The sequence below is a fragment of the Schistocerca piceifrons genome, chromosome 7 (assembly GCF_021461385.2).
Source record: "Schistocerca piceifrons isolate TAMUIC-IGC-003096 chromosome 7, iqSchPice1.1, whole genome shotgun sequence".
Classification (NCBI taxonomy): Eukaryota; Metazoa; Arthropoda; class Insecta; order Orthoptera; family Acrididae; genus Schistocerca; species Schistocerca piceifrons.
In genome coordinates this window covers 1,079,707-1,096,741 of record NC_060144.1, presented here as the reverse complement: position 1 = coordinate 1,096,741, position 17,035 = coordinate 1,079,707, and the positions used below count along the sequence as shown (strand labels likewise).

At 39.3% G+C, this 17,035-nt stretch overlaps 1 protein-coding gene across 1 annotated transcript in view; it reads left to right on the top strand.

The window, feature by feature from the left end:
* Positions 1-17,035, top strand: part of LOC124805294 (protein unc-13 homolog B) — a 473,759-nt gene that overhangs the window by 187,146 nt on the left and 269,578 nt on the right. Inside the window, exon 8 of the mRNA XM_047265806.1 lies at positions 11,171-11,290. Coding sequence (XP_047121762.1) covers positions 11,171-11,290 — 120 coding nt within the window. The remainder of the gene's footprint in view (positions 1-11,170; positions 11,291-17,035) is intronic.

Genomic DNA, 17,035 nt, shown 5'->3' with positions numbered 1-17,035 from the left:
TGAGTTCTGTTCAAAAAAATTCCAGAACGTTATCCACAAAATCCTTCTCTGCATACCTTTTACTCATTGTGCATGGTTTCCTCCACAACTGATACATCTCCCCTAATGCGATTTTTACTTCTGGAAGCAGTCTTGGTACACCTCATGCTGAATCACGTGAAGAGCTGTCTGCAAATTTTCTTTTATCTTGTCTATCATTGTAAATCTTCATTCTTTCAGATGGGTTTTTAACTTTGGAAATAAAAAACAATGTCCACACGACCCAGGTCTGGTGAGTACGGAGGGTGAGATCATTTTTTGTGCAGTAGTCACACACCAACAAGGATGAAAATGCAGATTCATTATTGTGATGCAAGAACCATGAGTTGTCTTGCCACATTTCAGGCTGTTTTCCTTCTCACATTTCCTCACAGTCATTGCAACACATAACGATAGTACCATCAATTAACAGTTTGTTCCTGTGACATGAATTCATGATGAACTAATCCTTCAAAGACAAAAGAAGCTGTCAGCATGTCTGGTGTTGACATATGAGCCATGGGGCAAACTTGGTGGCAATGCAATGCATTCCTAGATGCTGTGTCAGGATTTCATGACATGATCTAACTGAAATGTTACATTCTTGTGCAATCTCTCAGACAGTCATTATTCAATTAGCATGCAATGTTTAAAAAAATTGGTCAAATGTGTGTGAAATCTTATGGGCTTTAACTGCTAAGGTCATCAGGCCCTAAGCTTACACACTACTTAACCTAAATTATCCTAAGGACAAACACACACACCCATGCCCGAGGGAGGACTCGAACCTCTGCCAGGACCAGCCGCAAAGTCCATGACTGCAGCGCCGTAGACCGCTTGGATAATCCCGTGTGGCCACAATGTTTCATTGACGTTCTTGACATGAGCATCATCAGTAGACATCGAAGGACATCCTGAACAAGGGTCACCCTTAACTTCTGTCTGGCCATTTTTAAGCTGTGCAAACCATTCGTAACACTGAGTGCAGCTTAATCATTCATCACCATAGTGTTCCTGGATTATTTGATGTATCTCTGTAAAGCTTTTCTGAGTTTCATGCAAAATTTAACGCAGATGTGTAGCTCCTCTAACTCTGCCATCTCGAAATTTGTAAACTGTGCGACACGACATTCTATTCAATACAGCACTGAACAATAACTAACAGACACACAACAATGAAACTTCTGGCAGTTACACATTAAACACTTGCAAGTGCAGGGATGCTGACTGCGTTTCACTCAAATCCACCATTGGCATGAAATTACGAATGTAATTTTTTGAAAAGATTTTGTTCATATACTGGTCCAGTTGGGAAGGGTGTCATAAAACTATTGTATCCTCTCCTGAAGTAAGCTGGCCTGCAACTGTTGTAACTCGTCCTTGATATCCTGTATATTGGCACAGGGGTAAAAATGAGATACGATGTGGTACCCCACATATTGTATCGGCAACAGATCTGGGGATCATTCTGGTCACAGGAATACCTCAACAGCATATTCACCAAAAACAGTCATCCGGGGTAGAGCAGACCACATTTTATCTCTGAACACAATGTAGTGCTATTCATCAGCAGTCAATGCTCCCTACTCATGACACTGTTCCAAATACAGCCATCTGTGTTGTGGTGTTAACGGCAGCCTACACATGGGACGGTAATTCTCTGGTCTGGCCGCTGCTAGTCTCCAATAAATTGTAGAGGATACAGAATCGTGCATGGAGTTCATTATTTGTTCTCAGACAGCAGGCACAGATGTGTCTTACATGAGTATGCATTGTCTCCATGTCATTCATTGTGATCTCTCAACATCTAACATGCTTCACACCACTATGTACTACCAGGCCTGGTATCAGCAGTAACCACATAAAAACACTTATACTCTTAGTGGCCATTCTACCTGTCACAGGTGTCTGTTGCTTGTATCTCCTTCCAACTTGGACAGGCTCTCTCACCTCTTGCTTTCTGTTTATGAGTTAGGATAAGACCCAGCTTAAAAATTTTCTGTGGAAACCATTAACAGCCATTTTGTGAAGCAGTAGCTTATAATTTAGTGAGGTCACAAAAGATAGGATTCCACAGCTTATTATCAGTTATTTACTTACATTAGTGATTAATTTGTTAAGAGCATGCACAGTATTTTCCCCCTTTCTAAATCTCTGTTGATTATTCAAAATACTGTTATGTTTTGTTATCTGTTTTTTTAAATGGCTAACCTGAGGCATGGTCACCCAGTCCCAATTGCAGGTTGCTTATTGAATGTCTCCCAGTGGCAACAAAAGTTTGATTCTCAATATTTAATTTAATTATTGACCAAATTTAAAAGATTAAATGCTGTCATAATTTAGAGGTTATAGCTTGAGGCAGCATAACTCATAAAGCTTAATTTACCCAGACATTATTCATCTTGTATTTGAGAATGAGAGCACTTAGTGACTTGCAACAAACTTTACACATAATTTCAAACCTTTATAAAAAAAATTTCTCCCTGAGCCCCTCCCTCCCCCCCCTCCCCCCCAACAAAAAAGAATGTTTATTGGTTACTACATATTCGCTGTTCTTTCAGCTAAACTGCTGCATCAAGCAAGACGTGTTCTTTACCACTGACAATTTGCACACATTTTGCAGAGAGTATCCGCATTACCATTGAAAGTGTCTGCAAAATTGTGACATATTTTGAGGAGACATGACTTCATAAACATTGAAGTGTGTGAGAAACTTGCTTCTGCTTAAAACACAGCACAAATTACCCAAATTATACTCATTCAGTGTTTGATAATTTAAACTTAATTTCAAACTTTTTCCTATCTGTTTCTCACTTGCATGTTTAATGACAGATATTGAACACGCTTTCTCATTTGTGAAGTAATCAGAAGTTTGATGCTGTCTCATACATAGGAGTTTGATTTTTTTTTAAACTGGGGGTTTACTGGTAATTTTCAGATTGCTTATGCAATGTTCACTCAAATATTTAAGGAACATTAACAATATCAATATTGAGTGGAAATTTGCCATCCAATCATATTTGCCCATTTTGTAGACAGGTTGAACTTACATGTATTTCAGCCTGTCAGGAAAGGAGTCCTCATCAATTGATTTATTATGTCAAATAATCGAAACTCCAGGTAGGAATGTCAACAATGTAGGAAAAGAAGTTCTGCTTACTATAAAGAAGACATGTCAAGAGAAACACACACATACACACACACAAACAAACAAAAACAAGCATACCTCTCACACACGACTGCCATTTCCAGCATCTTGGGCTGGAATGGAATATCACATGTGATGCAAGCAGCAGTCTGGAGAGGGCAGGGAAGGGGAAGGGGAAGGGGAAGGTGTAGTGGTGTACGGTGGGGAGAGAGACGAATGTGCAGGGACTAGGCTGCCAGCAGGTGCAGTGTCAGGATGTTGTGGAAAAGGGTGGCAGGGGGAAGGAACAAAAAAGGAGAGGAACAGGGAAAGATGGGTGGATGCATTGCCAGAGGGCAGCAAATAAACAGGGTAGGAGATGAGAATGGGAAGGGAATAATAGGACAGAGGGGATAGAAACTGTTGGGTCGAGGGTGTGGGGACAGTATGTTACTTTATGTTGAGGCAGCGGTAATTATGGGACTGGAACTGTATTTTGTAAGGATTACTTCCATCTTCTCAGTTCAGAAAAGCTGGTGGTCGAGGAAAGGATCCAGATGGCTCTGGTAGTGAAGCAACCATTGAAATCATGTGTGTTATATTCATCTGCAAGTTGTGCCACAGGGTGGTCTACTTTGCTATTGGCTACAGTGGCCATTCAACCAGCTCTCTGCCAATGCATCCACCCATCTTTCACCACTCCTCTCCTTTATTCCTCCTTTTTCCTCCACCTCCATGCTCCACAACCTCCTGATGTTGCGCCTTTAGGCAGTCTAGTCCTTGAACACTCCAGCAGATCACATTCATCTCTCTCCCCACCTGTACACCGCTATCCCTTCCTGTACCCCTTCCCCATCCCCTCCAGATTGCTGCTCACATCCCACATGATGTTGCATTATGGCCCGAGATGCCTGAGTTGGTGGTTGTGCGTGTGTGAGATGTGCTTGTGTGTGTATGTGTGTGTGTGTGTGTGTGTGTGTGTGTGTTTACTGATGATGGCTCTGGCTGAAAGCTACATATGAGTGTCTTTTAATCATGCCTCTCCGCAACTCAATGTGTCTTCTTTATGGTAAGTAGCAATCTATCTTTTACTATATTGTTGATTATTTGGCAGAGTTGAGTTGGGGGTGCAGTGTTACGACATCTTCCTTTCAGTATTTTTGTTAGAATTTTGTCCCAGCCCTCAGATCTAAGATTTTTTCTTATGGAATTTATAAACCTAGCCACTTCTTGGCAGATTACACAAGTAAATTTAAATTCTTCATATCTGTGTTGCATTTACTGCAGTTCATGTAAGGACGAGCAAAGTTACCCATTTTATTTGAAATTGTAAAGTACCTGCTAAAGTCTTCCCAAATCTGTCTGGAGTTTGCAACAGTATCCCCAACCGTTTCTAATTTAGGGTTAAAATGAGTAATTTTTCAACACATTTTTCAGTCTTGACTATCTGCCAAACAGCTTTTGATTTGGCTGTGGCATTTAGATGAATTTACTGTTTGCTGTTTGTTTTGCCTGTCCAACAACTCTGTCAGATATTTATTTGTATTTGTTTACATAAATGTGAACTTTACATTGTCATTTTTTTAATTTTTGCTTTTGTGTGCAATTTTCTCATTTTAATGTTAGAGATCTTGAAACCTTCAGCTATCCATTGGGGTATGTTTCCCTATATTTGTCACACACTATTGTGAAAGGGAAACGCTCATGAATACTGAGACAAAAGCTTTGTAGTTAGTGCTTAGTGAACACTGGTTGCTGAATGACCAAGAAGTTTCATACACAATTTTAGGGGAAAAATAGATCGCCACTCTCCATAAAGATGACTGATTGAGTTGCAGACAGGCACAATAAAAAGACTGTTACATGTTATAGCTTTCGGCTAAATCCTTCTTCAGCATAGAAAACACATACCCACACACACACACACACACACACACACACACACAGTCACACAAGCAAGCGCACCTCATGCACATGTGACTGCTACAATCGGCAGCTCCAACTGGAATGTAACTGTGGTGTGAATAGCCGTTTGGAATGGGGACGGGGAATGGGGAGGGAAAGCAGTGTATGGATGGGGTGGGGAGGGGAGAAGTGTGCTCTCTGGTGATGGATGCTGGGGCTAGATGGTGGCCTGGCAAGACTGTTGTGCTGAGTCAGGCGGTGCGCTGGGGGAGGGGGGAGGAGCAATGGAAAAGGAGAGGAGCAGGGAAGGGGAGATGATAGGTGGGTGCATTGGCAGAGGGCGGCACACAATGAGGGTGAGGGGATGTGACATTGGAGGTGATAAGAGGGGGATGGAAACTATTATATGGAAGGTGTTGGGACAGTAAGTTACGGGAGATTGAGGCCTGGATAATTTCAAGAGCAGAGAATGTGTTGCAGTGAAATCGAGCACGATATGTTTCACTACATGTTGTGCCATAGGGTGACCTACTTTGCTCGTGGCAGTAGTTTGATGGTGGCCGTTCGTTGTGGTGGACAGCTGGTTGGTAGCCGTGCCAATATAAAAAGCTGTGAAATGGTTACAGCAGAGTTGGTAATGACTGGGCTACTTTCACAGGTTGCCCATCCTTTGATGTGATGATATAAGCCTGTGACAGGATGGGAACAGAAGTGCTGGATGTGTGAACTGGGCAGGTCTCGTACTTGGGTCTTCCACGGAATATGATCACTGTGGCAAAGGTTTGGAATTGGAAATGTCATAGGGATGGACTAGGAAGTTAGAATTGCATATTAATACCTTCAGCTGCTGACGGGCTTAGTTATATATCAATGGGAACAGGTGAAAATATGAGCCCTGACTGGGACTCGAACGTGGGATCTCCTGCTTACGTGGCAGACGCTCTATCCGTCTGAGCCACTGAGGGCACAGAGGAACACTATCTCACGCACACCTCCCGCAACAACCACATTCCTACCTTATATGTCCACACACTACATTCGTAGTGTCCCTACCTAACACACTCATTACTCTTGGAAGACATTCTTACCGAGTCCTGTAATAGTTCGGGTAATACGTGTGCATCTGCAGAGAAGAGGAAGGTCATGGCTGGTATTGCCAGAACTATATACTTATATGGATATGGTGTTTGTTCTTTCAGACATGTCAGAAAGAACACACAGTACATCCATACAAGGACTAGGAAGTTGTCGAGTTTGGGTGAATGGTGGAACACTACTTTAGGTGGGGTGGAAAGGCTCTTAGGTGGGATTCCCCTCTTTTAGGGCATGATAATAGATAATGAAAGCCCTGGTGAAGGATGTAGTTCAGTTGTTCCAATTTGGGTTGGTACTAGGCAATGAAGAGTGCACTCATTGGCAACTGGCTCTTGGCATCGTGGGGGGATGTGTGGGGAAATGGCACAATAAATCTGACTGCAGGCTAGGTCTGGGGGAGAGTGCCTGTATATGAAGGCCTTGGTGAGACTTCCACTGTACTGGGAAGGGGGTTCCTGTCACTGTAGACATCCAGTGCACAGGTGGCCAGATTGTATGGGAGGGATGGCAGCTGTCGAAATCGAGGTATTGTTGATACTTTGCACAGAGGTGTGGATGGAGCCATCAGACAGGAGGAGGTCAACGTCCAGGAAGGAGGCGCACTGAGTTGAGGAGGACCAGGTGAAGCAGATGGGAGAGAATGTGTTGAAGGTGTGAAGGAATGAGGTTAGGGTAACCTTGTCCTTTTTCCCCCACTCACTACATCCCGATGCTGTGTGTGGCAGTCTTGCCAGGCTGCCACCATGCTTTTGCATGCCCCTCTACACAGCACTATTCTCTCCCCCGACCAAAATCCAGCTACCCCCTGCCTTCTCCACCCCACTGCAGGTTGCTGTTCTTATGACAGTCACATTCCGGTTGGAGCTGCCAGTGGTAGCAGCCATGTTTGCGTGAGGTGTGCTTGCTTGCATGGATGTGTGTGTGTGTGTGTTTTCTTTGCTGTAGAAGGTATGGCCAAAAGCTATAATGTGTAACAGTGTTTTTGTTGTTCCTGTCTGCAACTCAACGGGTCACCTTTATTGTGAGTAGCAATATACCCCTTTCCTAATAATATTGATATCTGGAGTTTACATTGCGAGAAGTTTCAATCATTTTCAGTACAAATCTCTTACATTTTGTTGACTGAATTTCATGTCTCTTATCTCTTATCTCTATATAGGTTTAATATAAATTTGGCAGTTTGATATAAGGCCATTTGTAGGTAACAAGTCCTTCACAGAAATGGAAAATCTATCATCAACGAAGTGAAAACAAATAATACCTTTTCATACAACTTTTCTTTCAGAAACCTATTCAGAAAAGTTTTAAATTCATTTATAAATGCATATGTGATTGAATAGCTGGGAATGTGTTGTATGCCAATAATTAGTATTTATATTGCAAAAGGTTCTACGCAGCAGCTTTCAAGTTATAGTTCCTTATTCAAGTAATTAAAATTTTGTCGAAGTTCAAAGCTTAGTAACTGTTCTACTAGAATCTATGGTCCTCCAAACCCATTTTTCCTACAACAGCTCCCTGGAGAATTATATCCTGTAAATGAATTTAACAAGTCAGTATTGCCACTTTTAAGCCAGTGTTCTTTTAAGCAGAATTTGTGTTCTCTAGTAATACTTCAGTACATATAGCTTGTTCGTCATTTCTACTGATGGGCCACTTATGTTTAGGTGCTTTATGAGGATATTTTTGTGTACTAAATCAAGCATAGAATCATTAAATTGGACAACATTTCTGATACCTGTGTGGGTCCTCATTTCTGCATTGCGTTCCTGCTTCATTTTGTTACTTTTAGGCAGATTTCTTGGGAATTGGTTCATCTCATTAGTTTCCCTCTGGAGGAGCACCTAACACAGTAACAGATGTATTTCTGCTTTAGCTAACAAGATATATCAGCTTGAGAACCCTGCTTGTAGAGATAGCACTCATTTTACTCATATACTGAGATGCATAACATGCCGTGTGAAACAGTTAGCTTGATAATTGCTAATGTCTAATAACTTAACGTATACAAATTTTGCACATCCACATTTCAATTTCAAATTACTTAGTCCAATTTGTTTATTATTTCTTGTTGCTGAAGATTAAATGGCTACAATAGAAATGTGGAGGTACTGAAGTGCATTAAGGATAATTGAAATTTAAGGTAAAATTTAACTATAAGTAGAGTTTTGTTGGCAGGAGACATCCTGAAGCATCAAGGTATAGTCAATTTGGTAATGAAGAGAAGTGTGTAGGGAAAATATTATAGAAACAGACCAAGGCTTGGCTAGAGTAAACTGATTCAGGTGCATGTAGGTGGCAGTAGTTATGCAGAGAGAAAGAGGCTTGCACAGAAGAGTGTAGAGAGCTGTTTCAAACTTGTATACAGGCTGAAAACCACAGTAATGACAAGTTTTTATGGACAACAAATCTCATACCATGTAACTGCAATCTAACAAGATTTGTAGGTCATAGCTCTAATAGTACAGAAGTTAAATTATTAATAACCCTTCGCAAATGTCGCTATGTTTCACTCAGGGCATGTGTGATTATTCTCCAAAAGAGTTTCTCACCAAAAAAGCATTGTACTCAGTGTGAAAGATCAGCAGTTGTTTAACCTGGCAAATTCATATGATTTAAAAGTCATATGAAAATCTGTAACACAACACAATACAATACAGTATTTTGTTGTATTATTTGCAGTAGGCCTATGTGTATTTCATTTGTCTACTGAAATTAGTGAGTATTGTGACGGTAATGATGACCTCACATGTTAAAGCAAACTAGATGATTTTGCTCCCAATATTCATAATTTGTTTTGGATAATTAAGACAATATTAGATCAGATGTATTAGAAGTACTTTTCGTTCCATGGAGATTCTCAAGGATGTACAACAGATCATAAAAACAGAAAACATTATACAGATTTACAATAAATATTATATACTAATGTACTTAAAAAGATCCTATGTGAAATGGTCCTCACGAATGTGGACTAAATTTTAAAAAAATTGGAAAAATATATTAATTTTAAAAGGTAACAACAAATTTGTCATGAAACATGTAAATTTATATAATACACTGAGGTACAGCTGATAATTCTTTGGCTATTACACTTACATAAACATCATCAAACAGAAAAATCTGTTTACAATGCTTATTTACATTAGCCACAGCACAGCACTGAAGATGTGTAAAAGTCAGTTTTTATATAATACATTGTTTGGTATTATTAATAATATACACACATCACAGGAGAAGAACTTACCCACCAAAAAAACCTTTTGGCTCCTCTTAAATTGAACTTTATTACTAGCTAAACATGTTATGGTAGTGAAGAAGTTATTGGAACTATGCGTTCCTGAATGATGGACACATTTCTGGAGCAAACTGAGAGACTTTAAACATTTACATAGATTATTTGTATGTCTAGTATTAATTCTGTGAACTGACATGATGGTTTGAATAATTATTTATGAAAAATTTCATTGAGGAAGAAACATATTGGAATGCAGTAGCTAGAATCCCCAATTCCTTGAACTGGCTTCCCCAGGACATTCTTGAGTTGACACAACAAATAATTCATATTACATGTTTTTGGACTCTGAAAACCTTACTTTGGCATGATGAGTAGCTCCAAAAAATAGTTCCATAAGACATTATGAAATGAATGTAAGTGAAGTATGCTGATTCTTTTATTATTATAGCATCTACAGTGTGACAATTATTGAACTATGTAAAAAAAAAAAAAATGTAAATGAATTACAAACTATGGCATGCACACACTTTATCCAACTTGTAAACGTCACTACAGATGTTCAGATTTAGGGTATCACATGTTCAATATGCCTTCCATCATTGGCAATGATGTGGTGCAGACGAGTAGCAAAATTCTGCATGGCCCACTGAAGTGCTGGAACGTCAGTGCTTTCGATGACATGCTGAATGGCTGTTTTCAGCTCAGCTATGCTTTTGTGGTTATTGCTGTACACCTTGCCTGTAATATAGTCCCACAAAAAGGAATTGCATGTGTTGAGATCCAGAGAAATGGTGGCCAGTGAGGCCCACGCCTTTGTGTATGCCAGGATGACAAACCCTCTCCTTCTTCGATGGGGTCGAGCTCTGTCTTGCATGAACCACATCCTGTTGAAATCGAGGTCACTCTGATAATGCGAATGAAATCTTCATCCAAAACCTTCTTCTAACATTCAGTAGTCACCATGCCATCAAGCAATATGGCACTGATTATTCCACGACTGGACATTGCACACCACACAGTCACGAGTTGAGGATGAACAGACTTCTTGGTCACAAAATGCAGATTCTCAGTCCCTCAAATGTAAAAATTTTACTTATTAACAAACCCATCCAAAGGAAAGTTGGGTTCATCTCTAAACCAACCCGTGCACATGAATACTAGTTCCCATCATGCCCCGCAACCAGCCACACAGTTTGAACATCCTAACGCAAACTGTTCAGAAGTTACGATGATTTTATTTCATGCAGCTCAAGAATTATCACAATATATGTCTGACAAACAAGTTTTGTTTTTCAAATTTTAGACACAAAGTATTGGCTAGAAAACATTTTTTAATGTCCACAACAATTTCATAAAACGGTCTTTCCCAAAATTTCTTTTATTTGCTATTATCGCAATATTTGTATCATCTGCAACCTAAATAAATTTTACATCTGGTAATGATACTGGTGAAAGGTTACTGAGATATACAAGATGAAATAAGGATTGTAAGATGGAACCTTGTGGAATAAATGATATAATTTGGTTCTAGTTTGATGATGCCTGATAGGTGAATATTGGACTTTTTCGTATCAAAGAGAAGTAATTTGAACCATTTTGGAGCATTTACTGTTACACCAAAGTACTCTAATTTACTTCTAAGGTGTTGTGATTTGCACAGTCAGATGCCTTTGACAAATCATGAAGAAGAACCTTCCTTAAATCACAAAATGTTTCTCACAAGCTTGCATATTATAGTTAAATGTGAACTTGATTTATTTAATGTAAATGCATTTTCTTTAACATAACAGGTCCGAACACTTTCTGGAGAAATGGATGTGTGGTACAACCTCGAGAAGCGCACTGATAAGTCTGCTGTGTCCGGTGCGATTCGCTTACATATAAGTGTTGAAATTAAGGGTGAAGAAAAGGTAAGCTATTTTACATAATTCAGTTATTCTTGAAGAATATGCCAACAATTCCATGCTGTTTGTTGTATAAGTTGTAGCACTGAAATTTGTTTAATAAAAACACATCCATAATGTTGCAGTAGCAATTTTATATTTATCGAATGTATTATTTTTTATCATTACTTGTGAAGGTACTTACTGTGATCCAAGAAATAAATATTACCAAGTGGAAACAGATATTAATCTTCCTTATTGTCAATCATCTACTGTTTGACAGTGGTTCATGATGAATATGAAAATCAGTTTTAAATTTCCATCTGTGGTCAGACAAGGATCACTTTCATGCATTCATTCACCTTATAATTCAAATGTTGTTCATGGGATTAACATTTCTTCCTTTAACCCAAGACATGGCTAGTGAGTCACTGATTTGAAAAATATGAATAGTTGTGGGCACCAGAATTTTATGCAGGTTACTGTTAAATACTCATTTTGAACCACAAGTGATTGTAGTTTTGTGGTCACTAAATAGAAAAAGCAATGTAAGGCTCTTTGAAGCCACCAATGGATTTGATTTTTGTATTTATTTATTTAACTTTTATACTTCATAGGAACATACTTTTCCAATTTGCCTGATATAGTTATTTTGCTCATAGTTGCACTGCCATATTACCTGTAATGTTTCCTAGCTTGCTCAGGGACTGTTACACTCTACTAGAGAATAATGAAAAAATACATTTAAAATACCGTCTTGACATGGATATAAAAAACCATTTTGACTGAAGATGTGGAGCAGTGGAAAACACTGAACATGTGTTCAGGAGAACAACGATTTGACTCCTTGTCTGTCCGTCCAAGTATAGGTTTTCCCTGATTTTCCTGATTCACTTACAGCAAATAACATGGTTTTTCCTTTGAAAATGGTATTCCTTATTTCACTTTCTTCCCCAATCTGAGTTTTTGCTCCATCTCCAGTGATCTCATCATTAACATGATATCGAATCCAAATTTTCTTCCTGTTTCAAATTTAGTTTTCTTGATTCTGAAGCTTTATTAGAGTACGTAGTGTTTTGAGAATTTCCGCGTACATTCTAGAACCACTCGCTCTTCGACCATCTCGAACACACGATATTTTAAATATAAGAGTGAGAGAGCCTATCTACTTTGCGTTGCATGTGTGCAGGTCCGAAGTGTGTAGTAAGAAGACTGTAGACACAGCGGTCGAATGGCACTGACAAGTGTTTGGAAAAATAGGAAAACAGTTGAAATATTGTTAAATGGATGCTCATCTTGGACTTGGAAATGATAAGATGTGTATTCATATTCAAGATGAGAATGGACCTGGTTTTTTGAGCCAATTTTCTCTTGTGTGTAAATGAACTTTGTTTCTAACCTTTGGATATGAAAAGAGACTTACTTGACAGTGTTTGTTTATTTGGAGAATGAGATTTGTAAAAGTTTTGATGTTTGAATATACTTCTTTAAGTGAAGCAAAAGAAACTGCGTACATCTGCTTATTTTTTTATAATTAGAAAGAGTCTTCAGAAATTCCTGTTCCTAGCAAATATACTTTGGAGAAGAAGAGAAAAGGAGGTTGCAGCAGCAAGCTAACCAGCAGGGAAAGTTGGCGGACAATCTCAAGTAAGTTGCATCGTTAAAGAAGTTGGAATTTACACACATACTTCATCACTTTAAGTCATCCAAAGCATTAGAACTTGGCAACCTGTGTGAAAGGACAGAAGAAAACAGGAATTTTGAGACGAGATAAGAATATGTTATGTGTTGCCATAGCACCCAAGTATAACAAGATGAGGGAACCATTACAAGAATCAGGATTAAGCCCAGCAATCAATTAAAAAAAAAAGTGAATGTAACAAAGGGAAAGACATAATAAAGTCACAATGTTAAAAGAATGGAGAGAAGATCTCAATGCATTAGACTAAGAAGAGATACATTGTGAACAATTTGACTAAGAAGATCTGGTGTGGGGAGTATACAGTGCTCACACGTATCGTGAGGACGCAGATGGGGAAACCAGCCTACATTCGACACTACCAGCACCAGCTTCTGTTCACCAGTGCTGACCTGCCGTCACATCCACCCATCTACACAGCAAGAATCCTACGCTGAGTGAGCATGAAATAAAATATTTATTATTCTAGTAAGAAGTGTTACAAATACTGTGGGGTGAACTTTTACTTTGTAATTGGTATAATCAAAATTAGTGTTAAATGCTCACAACAGCGAAAGTCTATAGAAGCATGGACAGTATACAACAAGTTGGAGAGACATCAGAACCAGCCATGGCTATGAGAATTACTAAAGCAGGGCCTGACTAGTCTAAGTTAGTAAATCTAATCAAAGCTCAGAATGTTAAGTTAGACTGAGTAAATGCTCAATTAAATGAAGCTTTTAATGCTTAGAGTCTGCAGTTAAATGCTAAATAAGATGCTCAGAGTACAACTTTAAATGCTAAATTGGATGTTCAGAATGAAACTTTAGGATTATTAAGTGCCAAGGTAGATTCACAAAGTAAAGAATTTAGTAATCTATGTGAAGGCATGGGAGATTTGAAGACTGAACTCAACACTTTGAATACCAAAGTAGAAAATTTTAAGATAGATTTAAAGAATGAATTGACTAGTTCCCTGCACATTCATGTAAACCAACTGTTCACTGATCTTAGTAACAAGCAGAATGATACTTTCCGAGGTTTAGCAAAAAAGTTAGAATTTGATATTGAGGAAAAATGTAATATGGTCGAAACCAAAATTAATGAAAAGTTGGGATAATTTGCAAATGTACGTAATGTTAAGTTTAATGCTGTAAAGCAGGGATTGAATACTTTAAAAGAGAGCATCAAAAAGCAAAATAAGTTAATGCAATAATCCAATCGCAAGTTATAGGTGCCAGTACACTAGCTGTCAGTACACAAGTAGATAAGGTAGGCAAGACTTTCAAAGAGAAAATATCCAACTTTGATATTATAAATCTATGTAGTTTGGAGGAACCATTTGAACAAATTATAGATTGAGAAGTGATCAAAAGAATGACATCTGGGAATCTGTCGCCTATGGCTTCTTCCGAACTTCCTGATACCAGGAAGGGCGTAGATGAACTCTGGAAAGAATTCAAGCTTATTCAAGACAAAGTAGAAAAAAGAGTATCTTCACCTGTTGTGTTTAGGGAAGTACTGACTGATTTGCAGTGGGGAGACTTTCTAAAGAAGTTTAAAGAGAAATACTGGTCTGCCAGTGCACAAGAAAAGTTTATACCAGATCCATGGGATCTGGATGGAGTCATTTATCCCCCAGGGACGTTAACATTCTGAGTTAATGGGAAGAGTGATGATCATCAGTTCCTGATTTGTTTTCGGTGTTTCTTCTGTAATAATTTTCCTGCACCGAATTCCCTCAAAGTCTTAAACTATTCTATCATCCCCCACTTTGAGGTACTGGAAAAAACCATACCAGCAAGAATTTGTGATTACGTCAGCCAAGATTGCTCCTGGTAAGAGATTTCCTTGTTCCAGTCGGTTAGACTACTAACAACCCCTAACTCCGTATATAATCTCTTGTGGAACTAAAAAAGCATCTTCATAAGTGCTTCTGGTACTACTCTTATGTACCCTGCGAGAGCACACATGGGGTAGGAATTTGCACTGTGCGTTCGTACCTACCTGTCCCCAATCCGGACTTGTCCCAGCTTTGCTCAGCTGCAGCATGAGGTGGAAATTAGCACACATATTGTCTCCGATCTCCATCATTTGGCATAGCCTTGGGACAAGATATATTAGGTGCGCCTGGTCAGCTCTTATCTCCCTTGGTTTTGACTGTCGTGGTCTCCATGTATACTTAAGTTATATTTTTTCTTGGAATGATCTTGGTATGTAACCTCTTCACCAGTTTCTGTGCAAACCTGTGTGTAGAGGTCTGGGCGAAACCAACGGCATCAATTTTGTATATCGTGATGATATGTGGTGACATTACGATGACCTCAACAGTGGTTTTTGTGGAGGCTGCCTGGTGGTCCCTTTCTCTGTCAAGTAATTTCTGAAGTCATGGGAATACTATTCTCACACTGAACGTAATATAGTCAAGGCAGCTTTTGTCCTTTTGTGCTATGCGAGTTTTCTGTCCTCGCTGAGCTGACGTTAGGACACCTGTGTTATTCTTTGACAGATGTGCTGCCATAATCAGTCCAGAGTTCCAGTTTATACTAACAAAGAGATAGAGGGACTGGCCAGTACTTACCTCAGCTCAGTACAGCCAATAGATACACAAAAAACAGAACCGAAAATTTACGTTCCTAGCTTTCAGAACAAATGTTCCTTCATCAGGGAGGAGAGAGGGGAAAGAAAGGGAAGAAGGGAAAGTGGATTCAGTTGCTCACAACCCCGTGAATCCACTTTCCCTTCTTCCCTTTCTTTCCCCTCTCTCCTCCCTGATGGAGGAACATTTGTTCCGAAAGCTAGGAACGTAAATTTTCGGTTCTGTTTTTTGTGTATCTATCAGCTGTACTGAGCCGAGGTAAGTACTGGCCAGCCCCTCTATCTCTTTGTTAGTATTTGTTTCACATCTTTATATGAGATTTTCCATTAATCATTCAGAGTTCCAGTTTATATTTCTTGACACACATTTTTTCTTTGTGAACTGAAGAAAATATTAACTTAGCAGAACATATGGTACTGGATGACTAATTAAACAACTGTGATAACATAGGATATAGATTTTCTACTTTTTATTGAATATTTCATACCTTTTATGAGATGTGATGCAGATGGGGGGGGGGGTGTATCAGTTTGAAAGGGGTGGGTATTGTGGATAAAAGCATGGTTTACAAAAACACATAAGTCATGGCTAACACAAGACACACATCACACTGTTTGGACAACCTTTGCAAACAAGTGTGCCTGATTCTTCACCATTTGCTGTTTCCATAGGGTTCCTAAGATTTCCTTCAGAGACCTCAAGGGTAAAGGTGGGAATGTCTGTTTTGTAGGAGATAATTTAACACCAAACCTCCTCTGGCTTCTCACTCAAGTACCTACCAGCTACCTTCCTGAGGAAGGGGGTGGGAAGGGTTTCCTGTCTTTGAGGCTGTCTTTTTTTCTCTTCTTTGATTCTAGCAACCATTTATATTTATTTCCTTTCTAAACTTCTCATTTGAGGACCTACCTATTTTTCCTTCTGTCTATATCCATTTACTTCTATCACAGAAGTCCATCCTGGTTTCTGTGGTTTCCAATAACCTACATTTTATCTTCAATCAGAAGGCTGAAGGAATCAGACTACACAAACATGCATCTAGATACAATCTACATAAACACAAAGAGATCAAACAATGGAAAATCCAGGATGGAATGTAACAATATCAGAGAAGGAAAGTTGCTGCTCACCATATAGCGGAGATGCTGAGTTGCAGTAGGCACAATAAAAAGATTCACACAATCATAGTTTCAGCCATGAAGGCCTTTGTCAACAGTAGACACACATACACACACGCACACACACACACACACTCATGCAAACACAACTTGCACACACATCTGCAGTCTCAGAGAGCTGAAACTACATTGCGAGCAGCAGCACCAGTGCATGATGGAAGTGGTGACTAGGTGGAGGTAAGGAGGAGGCTGGGGCGGGGAGGGGGAGGGATAGTATGGTGGGAGTGGCGGACAATGAAGTGTTGCAGTTTAGATGGAGGGCAGGAGAGAAGGTGCGGAGGGGGGAGGGAGTAAGTAGCGGAAAGGAGAGAAATAAAAAT